This window comes from Protopterus annectens, chromosome 9.part0, assembly GCF_019279795.1.
Source record: "Protopterus annectens isolate FY-2018-M chromosome 9.part0, PAN1.0, whole genome shotgun sequence".
Taxonomy (NCBI): Eukaryota; Metazoa; Chordata; order Ceratodontiformes; family Protopteridae; genus Protopterus; species Protopterus annectens.
In genome coordinates, this window is record NC_056743.1 from 1,271,874,306 (window position 1) to 1,271,898,831 (window position 24,526).

The following is a 24,526-nucleotide window of genomic DNA, read 5'->3' on the forward strand; positions in this document are numbered from 1 at the left end:
CCCATATCTATCAATTTTGGCACCAGCTTTGCCATTCTTGCTGCTACAGACATATACACTTTATAATCATGGGTTAAAACTGATATTTATAAAAGGCTGTGTCTGACAGGTATTTACCCTTTTTGGTAAGAAGGCCACTACAGCTTTCTTCCAAGATCTAGTGCTTCCCCTCCTTTTAAAATATTGTTAAACAAAATCTTCTAGATCTTTATCACTTTCTTCCCTCCTAACTTCTACAGAATACCATCTGTTCCTGGAGACTTGCACACCTGCAGATTGACTACACATCACTGATTTTTTCTCATCTTCTCCTATTAAAACTATTAGTCGCTGGGCCTCATCTATATCTAACCTTCGCACAACTAAGTCTTCCATAAAAATTTCCATTTGTGCTCTTTCTTGGTTTCCACATTCCTCTGTTGTATACACATTTTTATAAAACTACTGAAATATCCGTAATACCTCTAAATGATCTCTGGTTATTTTTCTTGTCATAGACTCCCTAGGTTTTGTGATGATCCTTTCTACTTTATGTTGCTTGGGTTACAGTGCTAAACACTTTTCTGCTTTGGAGTTATCAAAATATAGTTCTTAGTAGTAATGCTTCTAAACTCATGCATATCATTGAGATGACTTCCCCTTTTTTCTTTAACACTCTTCAGTCGCTCCTCTTCTCATTCTGTGAGATTCCCCATATTTTGCAATACTTTAACCTTTGTCAGTCCTTCTAAATAATTCCCATTACTTCTTAACCACATCTCTTTCTCTTTATTTCTATTCTATTTTAAATTCCATTTTAATTCTATTCCACTCTATTCCCCCCGAAGAAATGTCTATCTTTTCTAATAAGTCTTGAATAACTTCCAAAACCCATTTCTTAAATTCCTCTTTTTAACAGGTAGGTGGGAAAGAGCCAGTGTCTCATTTTTACTTCATTACCTTTCATTTAGCTTAGTTTTACTGATGTATGATCTGAAATAGTTATTGCATGTGTGCTGAAACTTTCAATTAAATGCATATGTTCTTGTGAAATATAATTTCTATCCAGTCTAGCCCAGTTATTGTAAATTCTGAAAACCAAAAGAGTGACAGGCCAATGCACAACCACCAAATACAAAACTAACTCAGATAAAACCTTGAGTTCAAACATAAGTTTAAATATCTAGTAACCTCAGTGATTATCCAATCCAGTGTAACAATGTGATCACATAACATATTGGATGTAGTTTGTTTTTGCCTTGTGTGTATTGGTGTATTGTAAATTCTGTCCAAGTTCCTGCAACTGAATTCACTTTTTCCATATAAAATATTTTCATACATTTCTGCAGTAATCTCCCCTTTTGTTTTAGTTTTCCTTCTTGGAACCCAGTACATCCTCACTACTGGAAATCAAGTTCCAAGTCCTTACTTTTATTCCCTGCTGAAAGCTGACTGTTGCTCCCAAATTTATCTTAAGCTTCATAATGCCAGTTTTTGCTGCAATGTAAATACATGCCAGCATAACCCTCCTCCCCTGTCAATAGCCCCTTACTACTACACATCTGCACTTATTGTCTTTTCCCCCTCTTTTATCACTATTAGAGCCCCTGTAGAAATCAGTATTACTCTCATTTGTCTTAAGATACTCAGCTGAATATCCAACCTGAGAATCTTTTCTTTGTGAAATTCACATGCTTATTTCTTTCCAAATGTGTGTCTGTTGCAGCATTATTTGCACTACTATAATTTGATACTCTTTCCTTCTTATCTATACCTGTAAAGTCATTTACCTTCCCAAGATACTACGGACAGAGTACCCATTATGATAAAAAGCTACTGTTCCCATATAACACTTTTTGGATGTGTATTTTCAACGTTTCTCTTACATGCACACAATAATGCTTGGCAAACTGAGCTTTTATGCAGTTTGTTCCCATCTGCATTTGAAATTATGCCACATTCATTTAATGTCAATTTTAACAGAAAAATACATACATTTTAGAACACCCATCCCTTACTAATTTGGAAAAAAAAAAAAATACAAAACTATACATATTTTCAACAAATTAATTTAACACTCCAGAAAGGAATAACTGTCCCAGATCGAGAGCCGCATCTGCAGGTATAAACTACTATAAATTTAAGTTTATCCATGCTAAAGTTCATGTTATGCCCATGCTCCAACATACACCTATCTCTATTCCCCTCCCAGATGAGAAAAACAGCTTGTATGCTTTCAGAAAACATTTAACTTTTAGCTCTAAGGAAAAGTTCACTGGCTATCTTTAAATAAAACTAAATTATGCAATGTTCTGTTAAATGCATTACAGCAGATGGCACGGTTATCATCTTTAATTCACTTGCCATAATTTCAAACTGCATTTTTCACTGAACTGCTGGTCATTGTACCTTTATATCTAGAATCTCCCTCCGTAAAGAATGCTCAGAGCTCTCAAGATTAATTGCTTGTACCTGCAGGTGACTTGTCTCCGAGCAATGAGGAAAAAAGAGCTCACAACTTGCAGATACATGACATAATCTTTGCAAATTACACTCAGAGAAAAGAATGTGCAGAATTCCCTTGGCTAACTGCCCTTAGCTGCAGATGTCTCGTCTGTGAGCATTTGCTAATAGGGAAAAAAATAAAAAAATATAAAACAAGTGAATATATTTGCAGATAAAAGAAGACTGGCATTTTTCATGGCTTACATCATTCTGTCTTATTGCTCAATCCTACTGGCGTACAACAAATTTTTTTTTCATAGCTTAAGCCAAAGACATTGGACAATCACCTTTGTAAAAACAAGGGAAATATAATCTTAGTTTTATATATAATATAATCATCAGTACACTTTTACACTCCGCCCTGACTCCTGCAACCCAAGATCACAGTATTATATTAACACCCCAGCCGCCCAAGGTCAATCACAACATTATATTAACTTAAACTTGCTTCTATTAACAGTTGTTCTCGTTATACTGTAAAATCTACAGCTCTTATAACTACAAAAGATAACTGTTTACTTTAATATTTTTAACATCTACAACAGTTACTAAAAGACTCACCTGCACATTTAAAATACCTCTGACTGCACACTGCAAAACTGCTTTACAATCCAACATAGTGTTTATATCATGAAAACAGATGTCGGAAGCCAAACAGTCTCGCACACCAAAGAAAATCCTTAACGCAATTTTATTAGCAAAAATAGGTTAGCGTTTTCGCTCCTCTGTAAACGGAAGCTTCATCAGAGTAAACCAAAAAGTTCAGTAAGGCGCCAAAACTTACTGAGCATTTAAATACATAATTAGCATCACATATTACATCACTTCCTGAGGGAGTGGAATACATACTTTATAGCAAAATATACATGTATATATTCTATGCGTGTAATACGTTACTAAATACAATAACCTATAACAATCAAAAACACGCCCATGACCTATAACTACTAAAAATTGTTAGTCACTATATAACCACAATACAATATATAAAAAATATATTTATATAAAAATAATATGTATATATATAAATATAAAAACTGAATAACCATATGTTCCTACAGAGGGGAAATAACACCTTTTAATAACTTTTTCATAAAGACTCCCATATAGGGACATATGCAAATAAAATAGATACCAGGAATACTAGATTTCAGGTAGAGTTAACTCTCTCAAAAAACAAACAATTTAAAAATATTATTATATAAACTGTTAAGAATATAATGTTATATCAAATCTTAAAATAATTGATGCCTGGAAAAATTCTATATGGCCAAAATAGCAATTACCGCCTGAGATAGGCTTTATATTTTAATACAGGAGCAATATTGCAGGTTTCATTTAATCCTGGGGAATTGAAGGCATCTAATCTAAGTTGCCACTCCAATTCCCGGTTCTCCAATAGTAGAGATATAGGTCCACCCCGGATAGATGGTGTTATGTTATCAATACCCATAAATTGAAAACTATGCCCCAGATTTTTAATTATGTGTTTGGCCAGAGCGTTTTCATTTTTGCAGTTTTTTATTGCATAACAGTGTTGGTAGACACGTTCTCTAAGTTTTCTGTCGGTTTTACCGACATAAAAACTAGGGCAACAAACACAAAATGCTATATAAATAACTGACTTAGTTTCACAATTTATCTTGGATTTGATGTCATATTTCAAACCCCTTATACAGAATGTGTTACCGGTGCGGATAGTCTTGCACCAGTTACACAATCCGCAAGTAAAGGAACCTTTTAGTCTGCAAAACTGGTTTAACCCAGGATCATATTGTAGCAATTCTTTGATATTGGTACCTCTCTTATAAACTATTCGGGGTTTTTGGCCTAATTTCTCAACCAAAAAGGAATTATTAGAAATAAAATACCAATTTTTTTGGATGATTCCTGAAATTTGTTTAGAATTACTGTTATACGTAGTAATGAAGCTCAAAGGTAGCGGAACCAAGTTGTCGTTGGTCTCAATATTTTCTAGAGCACTCAAATCCGCCATGCCATTATGTATATTAGACAGGGCCAGAACATCAAAGTGAAGTAAAGGTTTATAAAAACCAATACTCCTCTTATTTTTTACTTCTTCGATAAGCTCTTCAACAAGTATCTTAGGGTAACCTCTGTTAATAAACATATTTTTTAACAGTGCACACTCAACTAGAAAATCATTCAACTCACTACACATTTTCACATCTCTCACTAATTGTCCTTTGACAATTGCCCTCTTCTGTTTGTGAGGGTGAGAGCTAGAGTAGTGAAGAAAGGAGTTAACATATGTCTCTTTTCTAAAAATTTTGGACTGAAATTTGGAGTTTAATCTATCTTTAGTAAGTTTCACATCCAAATAATCAATCTCTTCACTGGAAACATGGTATGTGAATCTAAGAAAATTTGTTGTGTGATTGATGTAATCAATAAATTCTTGAACTACCTGTTGGTCTCCTTTAAACAAGATAAAAACATCGTCTAAAAAACGAGTGTAATAGCAGATGTATTGCTTCCAATCAGAATTATCCAAAATATAACACTTCTCCCAGTGGGCCGTAACCATATTGGCCACACTAGCACCACAAGGGGAGCCCATGGCCACCCCTTGTTTTTGGACATAATATTCTTTTTAAAACAGAAAAAAGTTAGAAGTAAGCACGATATCTAGAAGTTCTGTAATGTTATCAATTTCAATTTTAGGAGCTTTTAATTCAGATAAAAGCAGCCCAATCCATTCTATTGCCTCCTGATGGGGAATAGAGGTATATAAATCAGCTACATCAATGGTAAGAAAGTTGTAAGAATCATCATAACGGATGTTATTAATATTTGCTAAAAAAGTCCAAGAATCTTTACAGATACTAGGAATAAGTTTTGTGTATTTAGAAAGCAAAAAATCTATGTATTTAGAACATGGGTAAGTTATAGAACATCTCCAATCTACCAACGCCTTCAGTGGTGGGTTCTTATAGTTTTTGTGGACTTTTGGTATACCAAACATCACTGGGACCCTAGGTTGGGAAATGTCAATGTATTTATACATATCCATGTCGATCCTACCATTGATGAATCGATCCCTAAAGTAACCTCTTATTTGATTAAAACACCCATTCATGGCATTAAGGGAAGTGGTTTCATAAGCAGGAGAATCTAAGACCAACAGCATTCTCTCTATATAGTCAGCTCTTTCAAAAATAACCAAACCGCCCCCTTTGTCTGGTTTTATTACCCTGAGGATTCTCGTAAGTGGTTAAGTGCTTGCACCTGTTCTTTTGTGATGTTAAATATATTACATGTAGAAAATTGTGATCTATTCATATGTCTGATATCCAACTCACATGCGTTTTCAAAGATTCTTAACCCCACATGAATTGGAGGGTTAAAAATACTGGATAGTTTTAAACCATCATTAACATGGTAAGAAACATCATTGAATAACAACTTTAAGTTAAGTTTTCTTACATAGCATTTCAAATCTATTAACACTTTAGCCACATCACAAAGTTATTAAAAGGTGTTATTATTTCCCCTCTGTAGGAACATATGGTTATTCAGTTTTTATATTTATATATATATACATATTATTTTTATATATTGTATTGTGGTTATATAGTGACTAACAATTTTTAGTAGTTATAGGTCATGGGCGTGTTTTTGATTGTTATAGGTTATTGTATTTAGTAACCTATTACACGCATAGAATATATACATGTATATTTTGCTATAAAGTATGTATTCCACTCCCTCAGGAAGTGATGTAATATGTGATGCTAATTATGTATTTAAATGCTCAGTAAGTTTTGGCGCCTTACTGAACTTTTTGGTTTACTCTGATGAAGCTTCAGTTTACAGAGAAGCGAAAACGCTAACCTATTTTTGCTAATAAAATTGCGTTAAGGATTTTCTTTGGTGTGCGAGACTGTTTGGCTTCCGACATCTGTTTTCTGCAGTTTGTGTTGCTTGTGGGATTTATTGGTTTGTCTTATGGCTTCGGATAGCCTTTCCAGTCCTGCTAGCCCTAACATCTTCGGGTCGGATAATACCGGCAATGTGGACATGGCTGTTTTACTATTGGCCGTGTCTCAGAGATTGGATTCGTTGAATCAACGCCTAGACACGATCGAAAAAAGGAATCTTCAGTTTCCTTTAGACGCTTTAAACGTCAATGGGAACAGAGCAGCTCTGGAGCGTTCAGGAGACACGGGTACGTGTTCCTTGCCAGTGGCTCAGCCTGTGCGCTCCATAAATACCTGTAATACGCAAAAAGATGCTGGTACTTCTTTGGCGAACACTTTTACTAATTCTGGAAACCAGGAAAGTGCACTCATGGGCGTGCCATCACTGTCCGAATGGATAAATAATACAGGTGACTTTTTTACCTTTTTAAAACCTTCTGTGGATGACCCGCCGGTGCCAGTTGCTGGTACAACTTGTGTTCGCATTGATGATATCAATGAAAAATTAAAAATTTTAGATAACAAAACATTGAAGCTTAGGAAGCTTCAGCTTGAAGTAGCATACTTCAAGCAGTGCCTTAGTGAAAACATTGTTCCAAAAGGTTTAAGGAACAATTTTTCACCTTCTACTTTGATACCAGGTGTAGCATTTTTAACGGATCTACATGCGCTTTTTCAAATGCAAGGCGCACAATTGATTGATTTAATTATCAAACATTACTCATTGAATATTGATGAACTTACCCATGAAATTAGCCTTTTGGACAATGAAATAAAGATTGACTCTAATTTCAACAGATTTAAATTTGATTATACTCGTATTTTTTCGAGTATTGACACCTTCATGACTAAACTGAAGACCAATAAGTCTAAAAAATTGTTTCGTGATAGGGCATCTTACCAACATAATAAAGCCTACCCGAAACTGATTTCAACACAAAAACAAAGTGAGACTAATGGTACTTCAGGGGACATACATGATAATAATGAGGGTGGAACAGAACAGATTGTTGTGGTCACTGATTGTGAAAATGGTGAGAGCGATAACGGTCCTAGAAGGAGCAACAGGAACCGCAATAAACAGCAAGAGGTGGTGAACAGGGTTCCTAGTAACAGTAATGTTAATAATGTTATTCCAAAACCACCTCAAAAAATTTTTTTAGGCAATCGCGGCCATCAACAGCAGGGAGCCAGGGGCAGGAACTGGAACAGATAACAAGCCCCTTGAATGGTTCAACCGGTATTGAGTTTCCGATAATTTTACATAACATGAAAGGTGACTTTACTATTTATAACTTTTCTTCCTTGGAACTTGAACCGGAACTGGTCGAAATGCTAGCACTAGGGAACACTTTTGTTCCCACTAGACATTGTGATGTGGCTAAAGTGTTAATAGATTTGAAATGCTATGTAAGAAAACTTAACTTAAAGTTGTTATTCAATGACGTTTCTTACCATGTTAATGATGGTTTAAAACTATCCAGTATTTTTAACCCTCCAATTCATGTGGGGTTAAGAATCTTTGAAAACGCATGTGAGTTGGATATCAGACATATGAATAGATCACAATTTTCTACATGTAATATATTTAACATCACAAAAGAACAGGTGCAAGCACTTAACCACTTACGAGAATCCTCAGTTAGGGTAATAAAACCAGACAAAGGGGGCGGTTTGGTTATTTTTGAAAGAGCTGACTATATAGAGAGAATGCTATTGGTCTTAGATTCTCCTGCTTATGAAACCACTTCCCTTAATGCCATGAATGGGTGTTTTAATCAAATAAGAGGTTACTTTAGGGATCTATTCATCAATGGTAGGATCGACATGGATATGTATAAATACATTGACATTTCCCAACCTAGGGTCCCAGTGATGTTTGGTATACCAAAAGTCCACAAAAACTATAAGAACCCACCACTGAGGGCGTTGGTAGATGGGAGATGTTCTATAACTTACCCATGTTCTAAATACATAGATTTTTTGCTTTCTAAATACACAAAACTTATTCCTAGTATCTGTAAAGATTCTTGGACTTTTTTAGCAAATATTAATAATTAGAAGTTATGTACTCACCATAACGTTCCATCTGAGTAGGTGTATTCATTTGTCTGCAACCTGTGGGTTATGGATCCGATATCGGATCCGAACCGGCATGGTTATCCAGCTATGGATCCAAGCTCTCAGCTCCTCCCCTCACCCATAATGCCCTGCTCTACCCTCATGACCTCAGATCGAGTTTGCCAAAGCAACAATACCCTAAAAAGGGTAACAAGGAATATGCAGGAAACTGAAAGGCCAGGGGGATAGGAGGGCGGGATGGTTGCAGACAAATGAATACACCTACTCAGATGGAACGTTATGGTGAGTACATAACTTCTAAATCTGAAGTAGGATATTCATTTGTCTGCAACCTGTGGGACAGAGTCCCCAGCTACCTGAATCTTGGGCGGCCATCATGGAAGGATATTCCGGAGCACCGCGGAGCCAAAGGATGCTCTACGCCTAGATGCAAGATCCAACTTATAGTGAGAAATAAATGTATGAGATGAAGCCCACGTGGCTGCTGCACAAATATCATCTAGAGGAATCCTAGCCTTGAAGGCTGCCGAGGTAGATACTGACCGGGTTGAATGAGCATGAACACCCCCCGGTGCGGGCCTTCCTGACGCTTGATAAGCCAATAAAATGCACTGTGAAATCCAGCGGGACAGAGAAACTTTAGAAATTGGCTTGCCCAAATTGAATTTTGCAAAGGAAATAAACAGCTGGTCGGATTGCCTATGACCGGCTGTCCTGTTGAGATAAAATCTAAGTTGCCTGTGAACATCTAGTGAGTGTAGCTTATATTCACCTTTGTTTTCATACTTAGGGAAGAAAACAGGGAGGTTAATGGACTGATTGATGTTTGCTTCAGAAGCGATTTTAGGAAGGAAGGACGGGTTGGTCCTGAGGGAGACACGGTCCGGATGAAATACCAAGTAAGGAGGTTTAGCTGACAAAGCTTGAAGTTCAGAAACCCTCCTGGCTGATGTAATGGCTACCAAAAAGGCTGTCTTGTAGGACAAAAATTTGAGATCCACCGTAGCCGCGGGCTCGAAAGGGGGAGCGGTCAAGGCCTGTAGGACCAAAGAAAGGTCCCAAGGAGGAACTGCTTGTTTTATAGGGGGCCTAAGAAGGAAAGTACCTTTAAGAAATGTTTTACACAATTTGGCTGACATAAGAGGGTTAGAATCTTGACCAATGTGATAGTGAGAAATTGCCGCCAGTTGAACTTTGACTGTGGAACTGCTGGCACCATCATTAAAAAGAGAGGTTAGAAAATCAAGCACTACAGGGAGAGGAACCGTGAAGGGATTCAGGCCTTGCCGCTCCGCCCACACAGAGAAACGTTTCCATTTGCTTCGGTAAACCTTTCTAGTGGATGGTTTATGAGCCGCCACCAAAATAGCCTTTACCGGTGAAGAAATACCGGGAGTCCTTATCAAGAGTGGAACTGGAGCAGCCAAGCGGTCAGCTTCAGGTTGTCCAGGTTCGGAGGAGGAATGCAGGATGGATGGGATATCAGATCCGGGATGGGATCCAGAATCCAAGGAGGATTCACCGAGTGAGACCTTAGGAAGGGGAACCAGATCTGTCGAGGCCAGAATGGAGCAATGAGAATCATTCTGCAACCCACCCGAGAAGCTTTCTGAAGAACTTGCAGCATCAGAGGCAAGGGTGGATAGGCATACAGAAGACCGGGTGGCCAAGCATGCACCAGAGCGTCTCTTGGGGTACCTCCGGGAGGAGGTATTAGAGCGAAAAACTGTCGCACTTGGTGTTTGAGGGAGAAGCAAAAGATCGCATGAAGGGGTTCCCCACCGTGCGAATATGCGTTCGCTACTTGACAATTGAGAGACCACTCGTAAGGGGTCAGAATGGTGCGACTGAGCTTGTCCGCTAGGATGTTGGACCGACCGAATGTGCGTTGCTATGAGAAAGCGATTGGTGGAGATTGCCCATTCCCAAACTCTCATGGCCTCTCGACAAAGAGGGTAAGACCTTGTTCCCCTTGCTTGTTGATGTACCAGACAACAGACATATTGTCCGATTGAATCGCAATTGTTCCCAAGGGAAGAAAGTCCTGAAGTGCTAGCAACGCTAAGAGCACTGCTCTCATCTCTAGAACATTGATATGCAGTAAGGTCTCTGAATCGTTCCACGTGCCTTGGACTGTTCGGCCCATAAAGTGCCCCCCACCCGAGGCGGAGGCGTCCGTGGTCACCGTGGCGAGGGGAAAGCACAAAATGGGCGACCCTCGTGGAGATCCGAGGAGTGGAGCCACCACAAGAGGGACCGCTTGCAAGCCTTGCTGATCGCTATGGGATGATGCATGGGGAGAGCAAGGTATGACCACTGTACTAAGAGCGTCCACTGTAGAATGCATATTGAGCCTGGCAAGAGGAAGAAGTGCTATCGACGAAGCCATGGACCCTAGAGCCCTCAGGACCAACTCCGCTGGAACAGAACATGAATGGAGAATGGCCCGCACCTGGAGCTGCAGATTTAGAACTCTGTCCGCAGTGAGGAAGGCTCGTAAACTCCTTGTGTCTAGTCTGGCCCCTATGAAATCTAAGAGCTGAGTGGGTGCCAGGTTGGACTTGTTTGTATTTATTGTGATGCCCAGAAATGGAGCAAGATGGAGAAAGGAGTCTCGCGCCGAGAGAAGTAGATGCCTTGTTGGGGCGGTAAGGAGCCAGTCGTCCAGGTAGGGAAAGACCTGCACCCCTGAAGCCTCAGGTGGGCCGCTACCACTGCTAGTACTTTGGTAAACACCCTGGGGCTGTGGTGAGACCAAAGGGAAGGACCCGAACTGGTAGTGACTGGCTCCCAGCCGAAGCGGAGAAACCTCCTGAGCGCCTGTCCATTAGGATGTGGTAGTACGCGTCCTTGAGATCTATCGAGCACATCCAGTGGCCTTCTCCCAGAAGGAGGAGAATAGATTGTAGAGTGACCATTCCGAATTTTTCTTTGGGGACTGCCAGATTCAAGAGAGAGAGGTCTAGGATTGGTCTTAGTTCCCCGTCTTTTGGCACTAAAAGAATCTGGAGTAGAACCCTGATCCGATCTGGTCTGGGGGAACGGGCTGGATGGCTCTTTTCTCTAGCAGATGGCCAATTTCTGCCAAAGCGGCCTCCCTTTGACCGGGTGGTACGTCTGGGAGGGACTTCATCTTTGGAAGGTGAAGGAAAGGAATGCGATATCCCCTGGATATGATTTGGAGAACCCAGCGGTCCGATGTTATGGACTCCCATGCCGCTAGGTGCCCCGAAAAACGTCCCCCAACTGCCTCCAGAGTAGAGCAGTCGGGCAACCCCTCAGGGTTGCTGCGCGGGCCGTTCAGAGAAAGGTTCCCTGGACCCGAAGTTTCTGGGAGCCCCTCTGCCTCTAGGGCGGCGTCCTCCCTGTCCTCCTCTGCCACGGAAGGACTGGTTGTCCGGAGCAGGCTGGGACTGCTGCGACTTCGGAACCACATCTTCTTCTGACCCTTTTGGTTCCTAGAATAGGGCCTCTGGGGTGCAGAGAAGCGGATTCCGACGGCAGACAGCGTCTTCCGTCCTTCTCGCTCTGGGTCAACGCTCGCGAACGGTCTTGCCAAACAGAGCAGAACCATCAAAGGCGTCAAACGACGCCTTGAAGGGCTCAGAAAAATGAGTGGCGGAGCCAGGCCTGACGCCTAGTGACCAGTCCTGTCCCGCAGCTCTAGCGGCGGCCTCCGTAGCATGGGAGAGTAGCCGCATAGAAGTATTTGTGACTGACCTAAGAGTGGCCATTTTGGTGGAGTGCAGAACTCTGTCCTCCTCGAAATGGACTCAGGGGATGCAGCGTACTCTTAATAAGGTCTCGCTGCATCCGAATAACATGTGCCAAATAGTTCAGCGCCCTTACCGAGAAGGTCGCCGAACTGAACATCCGCTTCCCCAAGCGGGCCATCATCCGAGACTCCTTGCTCGGTGGGTGGACTGAGGGACTCTCCTGAGCCAGTTCCCTCTTTGTGGCCGCCGCCATCAACATGGCATCTACAGGAGGCCCCTTACTCCAATGGGTCCTGTCGGAGGGCGGGCTAAGGATCCTATCAGGTCTTTTGGGAATTGGCTCCACGGTGTCCGGTTCCTTCCACGCCCTGGTGGTAATAAGGTCCACCAGCGGGTCGGCACGGGGCGACACCCAAGAGGTAGACCGGCCCGTTTGAATGCCTCCAAGAACACGGACTCGTCCGAGGAAGACTTGGGGGCAGACCACCCCCCCCTAATACGGAGCATTTCCATGATGTCTCCGAAGGAGACATCCTCGGGGGGTGACGGTGGGGAGCCTTCCCGTTCCTCCAAGTCCGTGTCTTCAGTGAGAGACTCCGGGGACTCAATGTGCCTCCTTTTGCGTATGCTTGCGAGGGCCTCCTCTGGGGGCTGTCAGAGGAGTCCTCAGAACAGCAATTTGCTCCATGGGAGCAACTTGGGGCACAGAAACGGGCTGTCCCAGGGGCCGGATGGTGGAAGCCTGGCCCAGTGCAGAGGGAGCGGGACGGAGCCGAAGCAAGTGCCGGGGTCCGGAGACCCTCAACAGAGGCCTCTCCACTACATCAAAAGCCGAAGGAGCCGACCTCGACCAAAGGATCCGACAATCGGCTCCCCTCGGATCCGAAGAGTGGATCGGAGCCGGCGCCGGCACTCGGATCCGGCGACAGTGCGCTCCGACACAGACGGCGCCGAAGGAGCACTGATCCCCGGATCCGGCTCGGATCCAGGCTCCGAGATCGGATCCGACGCACTCGAGGCAGGGTCGGATCCGGTACCAAGTACTATCGGCTCCGACCTCCCCGCCCGGCTGCTCGGCTCCAGTTGCTCGAACCCGGATAGCGGGTCGGAGAAGGAGCAATAGGCTTAAAAGGGTGTTGAGCTCCCGGAGGGGAGGCAAGAGCACTCCCATCTGCATCTGGGCCTGGATGAACCTTCTCATCATCCGGTCCAGATCAGCATCCGAGCTATGGGTAGATCTCGACGAGGCTACCGAGGTAGGCCTGGAATGCCTCCTCGATAGCCTCGACGGAGATCGGGTCTCCTCCTCCTCAGGACCCGGTGAGAAGCACACAGGGGACCGGAGCCGAGAAGGAGGAGACCGAACCGACAAAGAAGCCGGGGGAGAAGCCGCTTGGCTGGCGGGGCGAAACAGAGGTCTCGGCCCGCCGCTTGTGGTGCTTCTCCCTCCGGTCCTTTTTAGATGCATCCCTCTCCTCTCCTGAAGCGGGAGTTTGAGTCCCAGGAGCAGGAGGGGGTGCCACAGGGGGAACAACTGCAGCCGCAGGAGTCCCCGAAGGAGCGGAGGTCGGAGCCGAGTCCGGCGGTAAAAGACCCGCCAAGACCAGCTTGGACCTCCGCTCCCTCAGTGCCCTGGGGTTGAACCCTGCACAAATGGAACAACCAGATGTGAGGTGTTCAACCCCAAGACACTTAACACACCGAGTGTGGCCATCAGCCGGTGAGAGCTTATGGCCACACTCGAGCATTTTGAAAATATAGACTTAGGCTGTTCAGCCATAATCTATAAACTAACCAAAAGTTACAGAAAAGTAACTTAAACAATAAAAGAAAGCACACAGGCCTCACACACACTCTACGTACCAGCGAGGGGAGGGAATAAAAATTACTACTGAAACTTAAATTAAACTAAAACAGTCAATATTAACGGAAACCTACTACTTTCACACAAAAATTGTTAAAGAAACAAAAAATTCTCTGATTTTACACAAGAAAATAGTCTACTTAGCTGAGAGCTATGTATCCACATCCAGTTACCAGCGCGGCAAACAAGATCTGAGGTCATGAGGGTAGAGCAGGGCATTATGGGTGAGGGGAGGAGCTGAGAGCTTGGATCCATAGCTGGATAACCATGCCGGTTCGGATCCGATATCGGATCCATAACCCACAGGTTGCAGACAAATGAATATCCTACTTCAGATCATCCGTTATGATGATTCTTACAACTTATTTACCATTGATGTAGCTGATTTATATACCTCTATTCCCCATCAGGAGGCAATAGAATGGATTGGGCTGCTTTTATCTGAATTAAAAGCTCCTAAAACTGAAATTGATAACATTACAGAACTTCTAGATATCGTGCTTACTTCTTTTTTCTGTTTGAAAAAGAATATTATGTCCAAAAACAAGGGGTGGCCATGGGCTCCCCTTGTGGTGCTAGTGTGGCCAATATGGTTATGGCCCACTGGGAGAAGTGTTATATTTTGGATAATTCTGATTGGAAGCAATACATCTGCTATTACACTCGTTTTTTAGACGATGTTTTTATCTTGTTTAAAGGAGACCAACAGGTAGTTCAAGAATTTATTGATTACATCAATCACACAACAAATTTTCTTAGATTCACATACCATGTTTCCAGTGAAGAGATTGATTATTTGGATGTGAAACTTACTAAAGATAGATTAAACTCCAAATTTCAGTCCAAAATTTTTAGAAGAGAGACATATGTTAACTCCTTTCTTCACTACTCGAGCTCTCACCCTCACAAACAGAAGAGGGCAATTGTCAAAGGACAATTAGTGAGAGCTGTGAAAATGTGTAGTGAGTTGAATGATTTTCTAGTTGAGTGTGCACTGTTAAAAAATATGTTTATTAACAGAGGTTACCCTAAGATACTTGTTGAAGAGCTTATCGAAGAAGTAAAAAATAAGAGGAGTATTGATTTTTATAAACCTTTACTTCACTTTGATGTTCTGGCCCTGTCTAATATACATAATGGCATGGCGGATTTGAGTGCTCTAGAAAATATTGAGACCAACGACAACTTGGTTCCGCTACCTTTGAGCTTCATTACTACGTATAACAGTAATTCTAAACAAATTTCAGGAATCATCCAAAAAAATTGGTATTTTATTTCTAATAATTCCTTTTTGGTTGAGAAATTAGGCCAAAAACCCCGAATAGTTTATAAGAGAGGTACCAATATCAAAGAATTGCTACAATATGATCCTGGGTTAAACCAGTTTTGCAGACTAAAAGGTTCCTTTACTTGCGGATTGTGTAACTGGTGCAAGACTATCCGCACCGGTAACACATTCTGTATAAGGGGTTTGAAATATGACATCAAATCCAAGATAAATTGTGAAACTAAGTCAGTTATTTATATAGCATTTTGTGTTTGTTGCCCTAGTTTTTATGTCGGTAAAACCGACAGAAAACTTAGAGAACGTGTCTACCAACACTGTTATGCAATAAAAAACTGCAAAAATGAAAACGCTCTGGCCAAACACATAATTAAAAATCCGGGGCATAGTTTTCAATTTATGGGTATTGATAACATAACACCATCTCTATCCGGGGTGGACCTATATCTCTACTATTGGAGAACCCGGAATTGGAGTGGCAACTTAGATTAGATGCCTTCAATTCCCCAGGATTAAATGAGACCTGCAATATTGCTCCTGTATTAAAATATAAAGCCTATCTCAGGCGGTAATTGCTATTTTGGCCATATAGAATTTTTCCAGGCATCAATTATTTTAAGATTTGATATAACATTATATTCTTAACAGTTTATATAATAATATTTTTAAATTGTTTGTTTTTTGAGAGAGTTAACTCTACCTGAAATCTAGTATTCCTGGTATCTATTTTATTTGCATATGTCCCTATATGGGAGTCTTTATGAAAAAGTTATTAAAAGGTGTTATTTCCCCTCTGTAGGAACATATGGTTATTCAGTTTTTATATTTATATATATACATATTATTTTTATATAAATATATTTTTTATATATTGTATTGTGGTTATACAGTGACTAACAATTTTTAGTAGTTATAGGTCATGGGCGTGTTTTTGATTGTTATAGGTTATTGTATTTAGTAACCTATTACACGCATAGAATATATACATGTATATTTTGCTATAAAGTATGTATTCCACTCCCTCAGGAAGTGATGTAATATGTGATGCTAATTATGTATTTAAATGCTCAGTAAGTTTTGGCGCCTTACTGAACTTTTTGGTTTACTCTGATGAAGCTTCCGTTTACAGAGAAGCGAAAACGCTAACCTATTTTTGCTAATAAAATTGCGTTAAGGATTTTCTTTGGTGTGCGAGACTGTTTGGCTTCAGACATCTGTTTTCTGCAGTTTGTGTTGCTTGTGGGATTTATTAGTGTTTATATCATGAAATGCGACACACAAATCCCAATAAGAACAAAAAATTGTTTACTTGCCGTTACTTGTTTTTCCCTTTATAAAGACAGAGGGTATATACACTTTATAGTCAACCCACAAGTTTAAGAAAGTCAGCAAAAGACCAGTCCTTTCTCAGCCACTTTTATATGCAAAGCCATATTTCACAAATGTGATGTTTAATATCTCACATTTATTTACTAGTTTAAGTGCTGCTGGTCTTATCTTCCCGATCTCTCAACACTAGACTCTGGTTCAAATCCAAGGCACACCTGATTATTCTAGTCAGTCCCTGTTTTTTTTTTTCCCTCTCTTGAGCATTTTCTTTTGGAACACTGGGAAAGTTTTCACTGGCAAAGTCTCTCTCTAAGCTTTAATGTCAGAAGAATGAGACTCGTGGAGTCCCCCTCTACTTGCTGGCTCAGTTTTTGTTAGATATTTCTTCCTCCATAGCCTGTTCTGCATCAAAAATCTCTTTGATCCTCCAGGAAAAAATACACTAAAGACAGCTGGATACAGCAGCTTGAATCTCACACCTGCCTTTCAACATTCCCTGACTGCTAGAATAAACTTGCTTCTCTTCTGCCTGGTGCACAGTAAATAATCTTTTCTCACAAACACTCTGCTGTCTTCCAATTTTTTATACGTGTCCCTTCTGTCAAAGTTTTGTTAGGATCAACTCTTTCTGCTGGTATGATTGCATCTTTACTAATGAGCATCTTTACTAATGTAGGACTAGGCTACTTTCTCATGGCCATGTTTGCAGCATACACTCAATGTGCCCGTTTAATCAACAAATTGAGTTGTGGAACATCAGCCCACTTGCTTCTATGTACTTTCATAAAAATTAATAGTCTGTTCCTTAAAGCTTCTCTGGCATAGCACAAAATCTCAGGTTTTCTCTGTACTGTCTTCTAACTCTATTTTTGAAAAGCTCTTCTTGAGAAACCTCATACACAGCCAGCCTTTTTTTCATTTCAACCTCTAATATTTGAAGTGTTATCAGTTCATCTGAATAGGTAGTTAAGCTTCTTCTGTTTCCAGCCTTTTATTTGAGTTGATAGATTCGTTCAATGTTTCATTTATTTTAATCTCCTCTGAGTACATTGGATTTATTTGTTTCCTCTAAATTACTAGATGCCATCTCTTGAACCAAAGCTGAATCCTGACTGTATTTTGTTGAACAGCTGTAGGATCCTTCCAAGCCAGAGTTCTATCTCACCTTTTCTGGTAAATTTTCTTTCAGGTTCTCCAAATTTCTTCACTGGCATTCAGGCATGTACTTACTAAACAGTAACTGAATTTTACCCAAATAACAGTTTTAAAAGCACTAATTTTTTCACAGCTACTTTTTTCACACTGGAAGAGGTGTAATTAAGCTGTTTATCAGTGTGCAGTCATACTGGAAGTCACCATCTGCTTCTTTCAAATGCAGAAAGAGCAAGGAAGTAAAATATTGGCCTGTTGTAACAAGTCTAGTGAGATGGACTGATCTATTAAGCAGGCCTCTGTCTGACAGAAGCCCAAAAGACTGGGATGGGAGTGAACATGCACACAAACCACTGCTTATTTGTGATTTTTCTCCAAATTGGAATGAACCTGAAAAAAAGATCTTCCCTCCATTGAAAGTCTATACCAGAACCAGAAATGCCTTCATGGGAGAGATGCAGTACCTGAGGGGACAAGACTGTGGGACACTCAAGTGCAGAAATGCTGCCTTTCAAGCAACAAGACGCTTATCCTCTTTTGGGATTGGCTTGACTTAGAAGAGGATGTAGTTAAAGAGCAGCCTCTTTTCTCCCCAGGAAATAATCAGCCATGTCTTCAGTGATCTTTCCAAAAAGCACTTCCCCTCGAATCCAATTAATGAGGACAACCTCAGAAACATAAACCTGTGCAGACATGCAGGTGAGCCTGCAGGCTTGGCCACAGTGTTCACACAATCAAATTACAGTGGGTCAAAGGGATAGCCATCTAAAGTTTGAACATGTTCCTCTAAGCTCAGATTTGGGCAGATTCAGGAAGGTCCAAGTTTGTTTAGTATCAGATTCACAAAGAAGGGCTAGTATTTGGACAAGAGACAAAAGGCTCTGGGCCCTCAGTCCAGAGAGAGCAGAACTGTAAACTCTTCTACTAGACCTATCTGAATCTTTTGACAACTTGACAGGTGGCAGTGTGAGAAAATTCTATTTGACTTATGCTAGTTCAAAAAGATCACACAGGAGTAGCTGATGATGCCTAGGAAGCCAACTCAATTCACACAAGGGGGATATATAAAGGACACCCACATTCTCAGACACTGAAGTCACAAGAGTTCAGTGTCTCCTGGCTTCCAATACTATACCCTTAGTGACTGTGTCCATGGTTGAGATGCCTTAGATTTTCTTTGTTTTTTCCCCAAGATATGCAGTAAAGTGTTTCTATGGAGAATTAAGGACTCAAAGGCCAGTCCATGTTGAAAGTTATGAGCCTTAAGGTATAATGTATGACAAAGAGAAGTCATCCATGGGGGAAATCGCTGTTTAGCTACATCTCGGAGAATATTCTCCAGGTTTTCTGACTTTTCATAAAATCCTGACAGGCAGTCTCAATATCTTCTACATGCAGGCATAGCTCATGCACAGATTCTCACAAACACAAGTGTGAAGGTGCACAGGGTAACGAGCAGTATGAATTGTGCACTTTACTGAGTACTAACCACAGCTGGCATATGCTAGAGTCATATTTAAGAGCCCTGAAGTAGGATGACTTGATGGACCCCCCCCCCCCCAACTGAGACTGGTCAGCCTCGTCGAATCTCAGATGAAGTTCCAGGAAGTAAGACACTGGCCTTGATCCTCCCTCATTTTTGATTAGATGACTTAAGAGGCTGCTCCACTGGGTCAAATGGTCAACTCTGGTCTTCATCCAAACAAACATGGAAATAGCAATGTCAGTACACCGCGACAAACACCTAAAGAAGCTGGAGGTATGTTTCCGCACGACCCTTTGTACTTTGACAATGAGGAATACTGGTATGCACTTGAATATTCACTTTTCAAGGATGAGCCCAACAAATGAAGGGCCTAGAATGCTAAATAAGAAATAGATTTATTGCTAGGAAGGCTAAGCCATGATCCACCCTCTTGGTATCAGCATAATGAAAATGCTTGAAATGAGAATGACATCCAGGTCTGTGAGATGGACCCTCCTTCTGGTCCCCATGGGGATCTCTCAGCTGGCATCATCTTTTGGTCAGATGACAGGCTAACAGCATCCCTCTATCATGCACATCCACTATAAGGCCAACAAACTGTGGCAGTGCATAGGTTGGGGGTTGGTATAATGGTTAAGGTGTTTACTTCACAGCCATAAGGTACAGTGTGTTTGAGTCTCACCTCGGAAGGGGAACTTGGCTAAGCTTAAAATGAGCCCATAAGCCCAGTACTTAGTTATGAACCCATGTACACACTCCTCCCTGAGACAAAGGCAACGAAAGCGCAGGTTTTGGCTGCTCATCTCACAGCCTTCCCACACTTATGGGGACGAGATGAAATATTTAGCTGCACAGATAAAAAAAATGAGTCTGTCATGACAGCTAAGGATATGTGGGAAGACAAAACAATAATACAACAAACTGGAAGCTCTTGACTATGGATATGGATAGTAAAATACAAGCAGTAAAAATGTTTTTAGTCCATAGTTTTATACAGAAGTCAGGCATACCTTTATCAACTAGAGAATTGTAGACTACAATTAAAAAGTTGAAGGACTTCAGGACATTACTTTGGTAGGTGAAGAGGGTACTTCAGTGGTGGGCTCCTCTTCTTTCACTGCAGGTTTTGTCTGACGCAGTACAGCTTCTGTGGTGTTCTCTTCATTCACAAGTTGCTAGAAGTACTCCTTCCATCTGCCTTTGATGTCCTGTGGACTGGTGGGCAGGTTGTTGCTGGAATCGCTTATGAAAGGTGCCCATCTTCTTCATCTTTCTGTCTTTGCCTAGCAACCTGATATAATTTATTTGCACCACCTACTGACTTACTTTCCAGAAGCAGACAGAGTGTTTGTGATGCCTTGTTCTTTCCTACTGCAACTTCTCTCAGCTTATTAGCCAACCAGTATTCCTTCCAATCCTGGTCCGTCTTTTTTATCACCCACTATTCCTGTACCCCTTCTTTCTTTTGGTGACTTCCTGGACTTCTGCATTCCATCACCAGCTTTCCTTATGTACCTTACTTCCACACCTGGCTTGGCCGGATATCTGTTCTACAATCCTCACACATGCAGTTTTGAGGTGTTGCCATTCTTCATCAGCTTCACCTATTTCCTCCTCTTCTTGAGGTACTAGAGCCCGGAGTAGTTCTTTGAACTGTTGTGCTTTCTCTCCAGTCAAGCCTGGTCTCTGTTGACCTTAGAGCCTTCTCTAACCACTGCTTGTTGCTGTGTGCCGACTGTTTCACTGGGGATGACTATGCAATCATGAATTCTACCCCAGTGATCTTTCCTTACTAGGAGGAAGTCTATTCAAGTTGCATGTTGGCCACTCTTGTATGTGATCTTGTGATGGTTTCTTTTTTTGAAGCACGAGTTGGCTACTATCAAGCCATCTGCCACACAGAAATCTAGATTGGCCTCTCCTTTATTCCTTTTGCCCCACCCATGTGGGCCCCAGGCAGTCCTCATATCCTTTTCTGTCTCGATTCGTACATTCAAGTCACTCATTATTAACACCTTATCTCTGGTGAAGGGATGTCCCAGCATAGGTTATGAAGGAAGAAACACTCTACAGCATGCAGCAAACAATAGAGAGGAAACAGTCTGAGAAGACACAAAGGTATTGGTGCTCAAGTGTTCCACCAACTGCAGAAGGGTACACTTGAAGGAATGTATACTACCGACTTCACCAATATAGATTCCAACCTCCATGTTCCTCAACTTCCCCCAATGTCTCTTGTATAGCACTACAAGCGTATTCCCTTTAGCTCTGCAACAACCTAGATGTAAAAATGCAGGAAAATTTATCTTCCAAGACTTGTGCAATGTGAAGCCAAACTGATGCTGATCCAACGGGAAATTAGTATCTAAGAATTTAAACAGCCTATCTGCAGAATTATTTTTCTCACCTTCCCGAAGAAGGAGGAAGAGATGCTAACCAGTCTCCAGGCTTTACAACAAAAAAATTAGCTCATCTTTACTTACAGCCAGAAAACATGCATTACTGGAACTTTTAGCAGAAAAACACCCAAGAAACAATACATCAAAGTGTGCAAATGTACAGTTTCACAACTCGCATCTCATTTTGTACATACACATGTGGTAATGTTATAGTCCACATTTACCGTAAGAAGAAGGATGTCATAAGGCAGCAAGTGGAAGAGTTGAAAGATTTTCCTGTTGAGCTCCTCTTCACTGATGACAACATCAAAATCAAACTCTGGGTTCATAGCACAATCCTTCATCTCCATAAGCACTGAATTGACAGCACATGCTGTAGGGGGGAAAAGAAAGTACACTTTTTGCATTCTTCCATTGAAATTAAGCAATGAAAGGGTCTTAAAATCTAACATTTTGTATTCAGTGCAGGGAAGGCTAACACACTTATAATTCTAAGCACAAAGAAATAAACCTAGAACAAGGACTGAATCTATAGCCCAGCACACACTATACAAAGGACAAAAGCTAGAAGTTTTTACCATAACGTTCCATGTTTATAGTCCATCTCGTCTACATTCTTGCTGGTTGGGTTCAGAGCTGATCCTCGGGTCTGACTCAGCCGAATACTACAGCTTGAGAGCTTCCAGTGGATAGAGGCTAATCCCTATCCCATGATGCCCAAGGCTACATCCCCAGGGAAAAGGGTGGGACGCAAGAATATAGGCGAGATGGACTATAAACATGGAACGTTATGCTAAGTACATAACTTCTAGATATGTAGTCCTATCTCGCCGTAATTCTTGCTGGTTGGGACAGCGTCCCTAGCACCTAAACCCTAGGGTGGCTCAGGAAAAAAGACTTTTCAGTACCGTGGATCCAAAGGAAGCCCTGTTCCGGGAGGCCAAGTCCACTTTGTAATGAGTGATAAAGGTGTGAGGTTTTACCCATGTAGCAGCTGCACAAATCGAATCTAAAGGGAACCTTGCTTGAAAGGCAAAAAAAGCTGAGGGTGATCTAGTGGAGTGACCTTTTACCTTCCCTGGTAATTGCATGTCATTCTTTTGGTATGAAAGGATGATACAATCCGTAAAACATTTAGACAAGGTCACCTTTGAGACTAGTAATCCTATCTTCTTATCAGAAAAGGAGACAAAAAGTTGATCTGACTTTCTAATGTCTTTCGTTCTATGCAAGCAGAAACGCAACTATCTGTGCACATCAAGCTGGTGTAGTTTATATTCTGCCTTGTTGGTGTAACTGGGGGAATAAAACTGGCAATTCTATGGATTGCTTGATGATGTTTTCCGAACAAGCCTTTGGGAGGAAGGAGGGATTAGTTCTCAGAGATGCACTGTCCTTATGAAATACAATATAAAGCGGACGTACTGAAAGAGCTTGCAGCTCTGAAACTATTTTGGCTGACGTAATGGCAACAAGGAAGAGGGTTTTCCACGATAAATACTTCAGATCACAAGTAGAAGCAGGTTCATAGGGAGATGTAGTCAGAGAATTTAAAACCAAATTTAGATCCCAGGGTGTCATCGGTTCCTTACTTGGTGGCCTAAGTAGAAAAGTACCTTTGATAAAGGCCTTATATAATCTGAGAGACATAATGGGAACTCCCATTTCACCTGTATGAAAACTGGAGATAGCAGCTAGTTGTACCCTAATAGTAGCTGCCGCAGCACCTTCTTCTAACAGATTTGAGAGAAACTCTAAAATTGCTGGGATAGGGTCAGTAAGAGGTTCAATATTTCATTTAGCTGCCCAACATGAAAATCTCTTCCATTTGTTAGAGTATAATTTCCTAGTGGAAGGTTTATGGGAAGAAGCTAAGATATGACGACTTACTGCTGGCATGAAAGAACAACACCTGGCTAGCTGGGAATTGAAGCAGCCAAGCTGTCAACTTGAGGGTGTGGATGGACGGATGGAACTCTCCCGAAGAGTGGGTCAGAAGGTCCGGAATTGAATCCAAGGCTCCTCCAAGAGGTGGGGTTGTAGAAAAGGAAACCAATCCGGACGAGACCATTATGGAGCAATGAGGATCAGTTTGCTTCTCGACCATTTGGCTTTCTAACACCTTTGGAATGAGTGGAAAGGCGTAGAGTAATCCAGAGGGCCAATCGTGAACCAGTGCATCCCTGGGTGTCTTCCCCCTTTGGGGGAATTGAGTAAAGTAGTTGCTGCATTTGGCATTCTTGGGAGTGATGAAAAGGTCGCAGCAAGGATGGCCCCCATCTACGGAAAATCATCTCCGCAATCCCTCTGTTCAGGGACCACTCGTGAGGTAACAGAAGAGTCGTGTTGAGTCTGTCTGCTATCACACTGGATCTCTCCTGGATGTGCATTGCAATTAGAAAGCGTTGAGAAGCAATCGCCCATTGCCAAACTCTTAACGCCTCTCGACATAGAGGGTACGATTTGGTTCCTCCTTGTTTGTTTATATACCACACTACAGACATGTTGTCTGTCTGAACTGCAACTGTTCCTAGAGGGAGAGAGCCCTGAAGTGCCTGCAACGCATAAAGCACCACCCTCATCTCTAGGATGTTTATATGCAGATGGTTCCCATGGTCCTGCCATAAACCTTGAACTGCCCTTCCCAGATAATGACCCCCCCCCACCTGATCTCGGAAGTGTCCATGGTTAACACTGCTTTTGGCTGGGGAAACACAAAGGGAAGACCTAGACACAGCTCTTCTGTCTGAATCCATCAAGTTAATTCTCTTTTGCAAGACCCTGTGTG

At 41.6% G+C, this 24,526-nt stretch overlaps 1 protein-coding gene across 1 annotated transcript in view; it reads right to left on the reverse strand.

Moving 5' to 3' along the window:
- LOC122810654 (glycerol-3-phosphate acyltransferase 2, mitochondrial-like) overlaps positions 1-24,526 on the reverse strand; it is a 938,290-nt gene that overhangs the window by 477,550 nt on the left and 436,214 nt on the right. Inside the window, exon 7 of the mRNA XM_044082227.1 lies at positions 21,963-22,111. Coding sequence (XP_043938162.1) covers positions 21,963-22,111 — 149 coding nt within the window. The remainder of the gene's footprint in view (positions 1-21,962; positions 22,112-24,526) is intronic.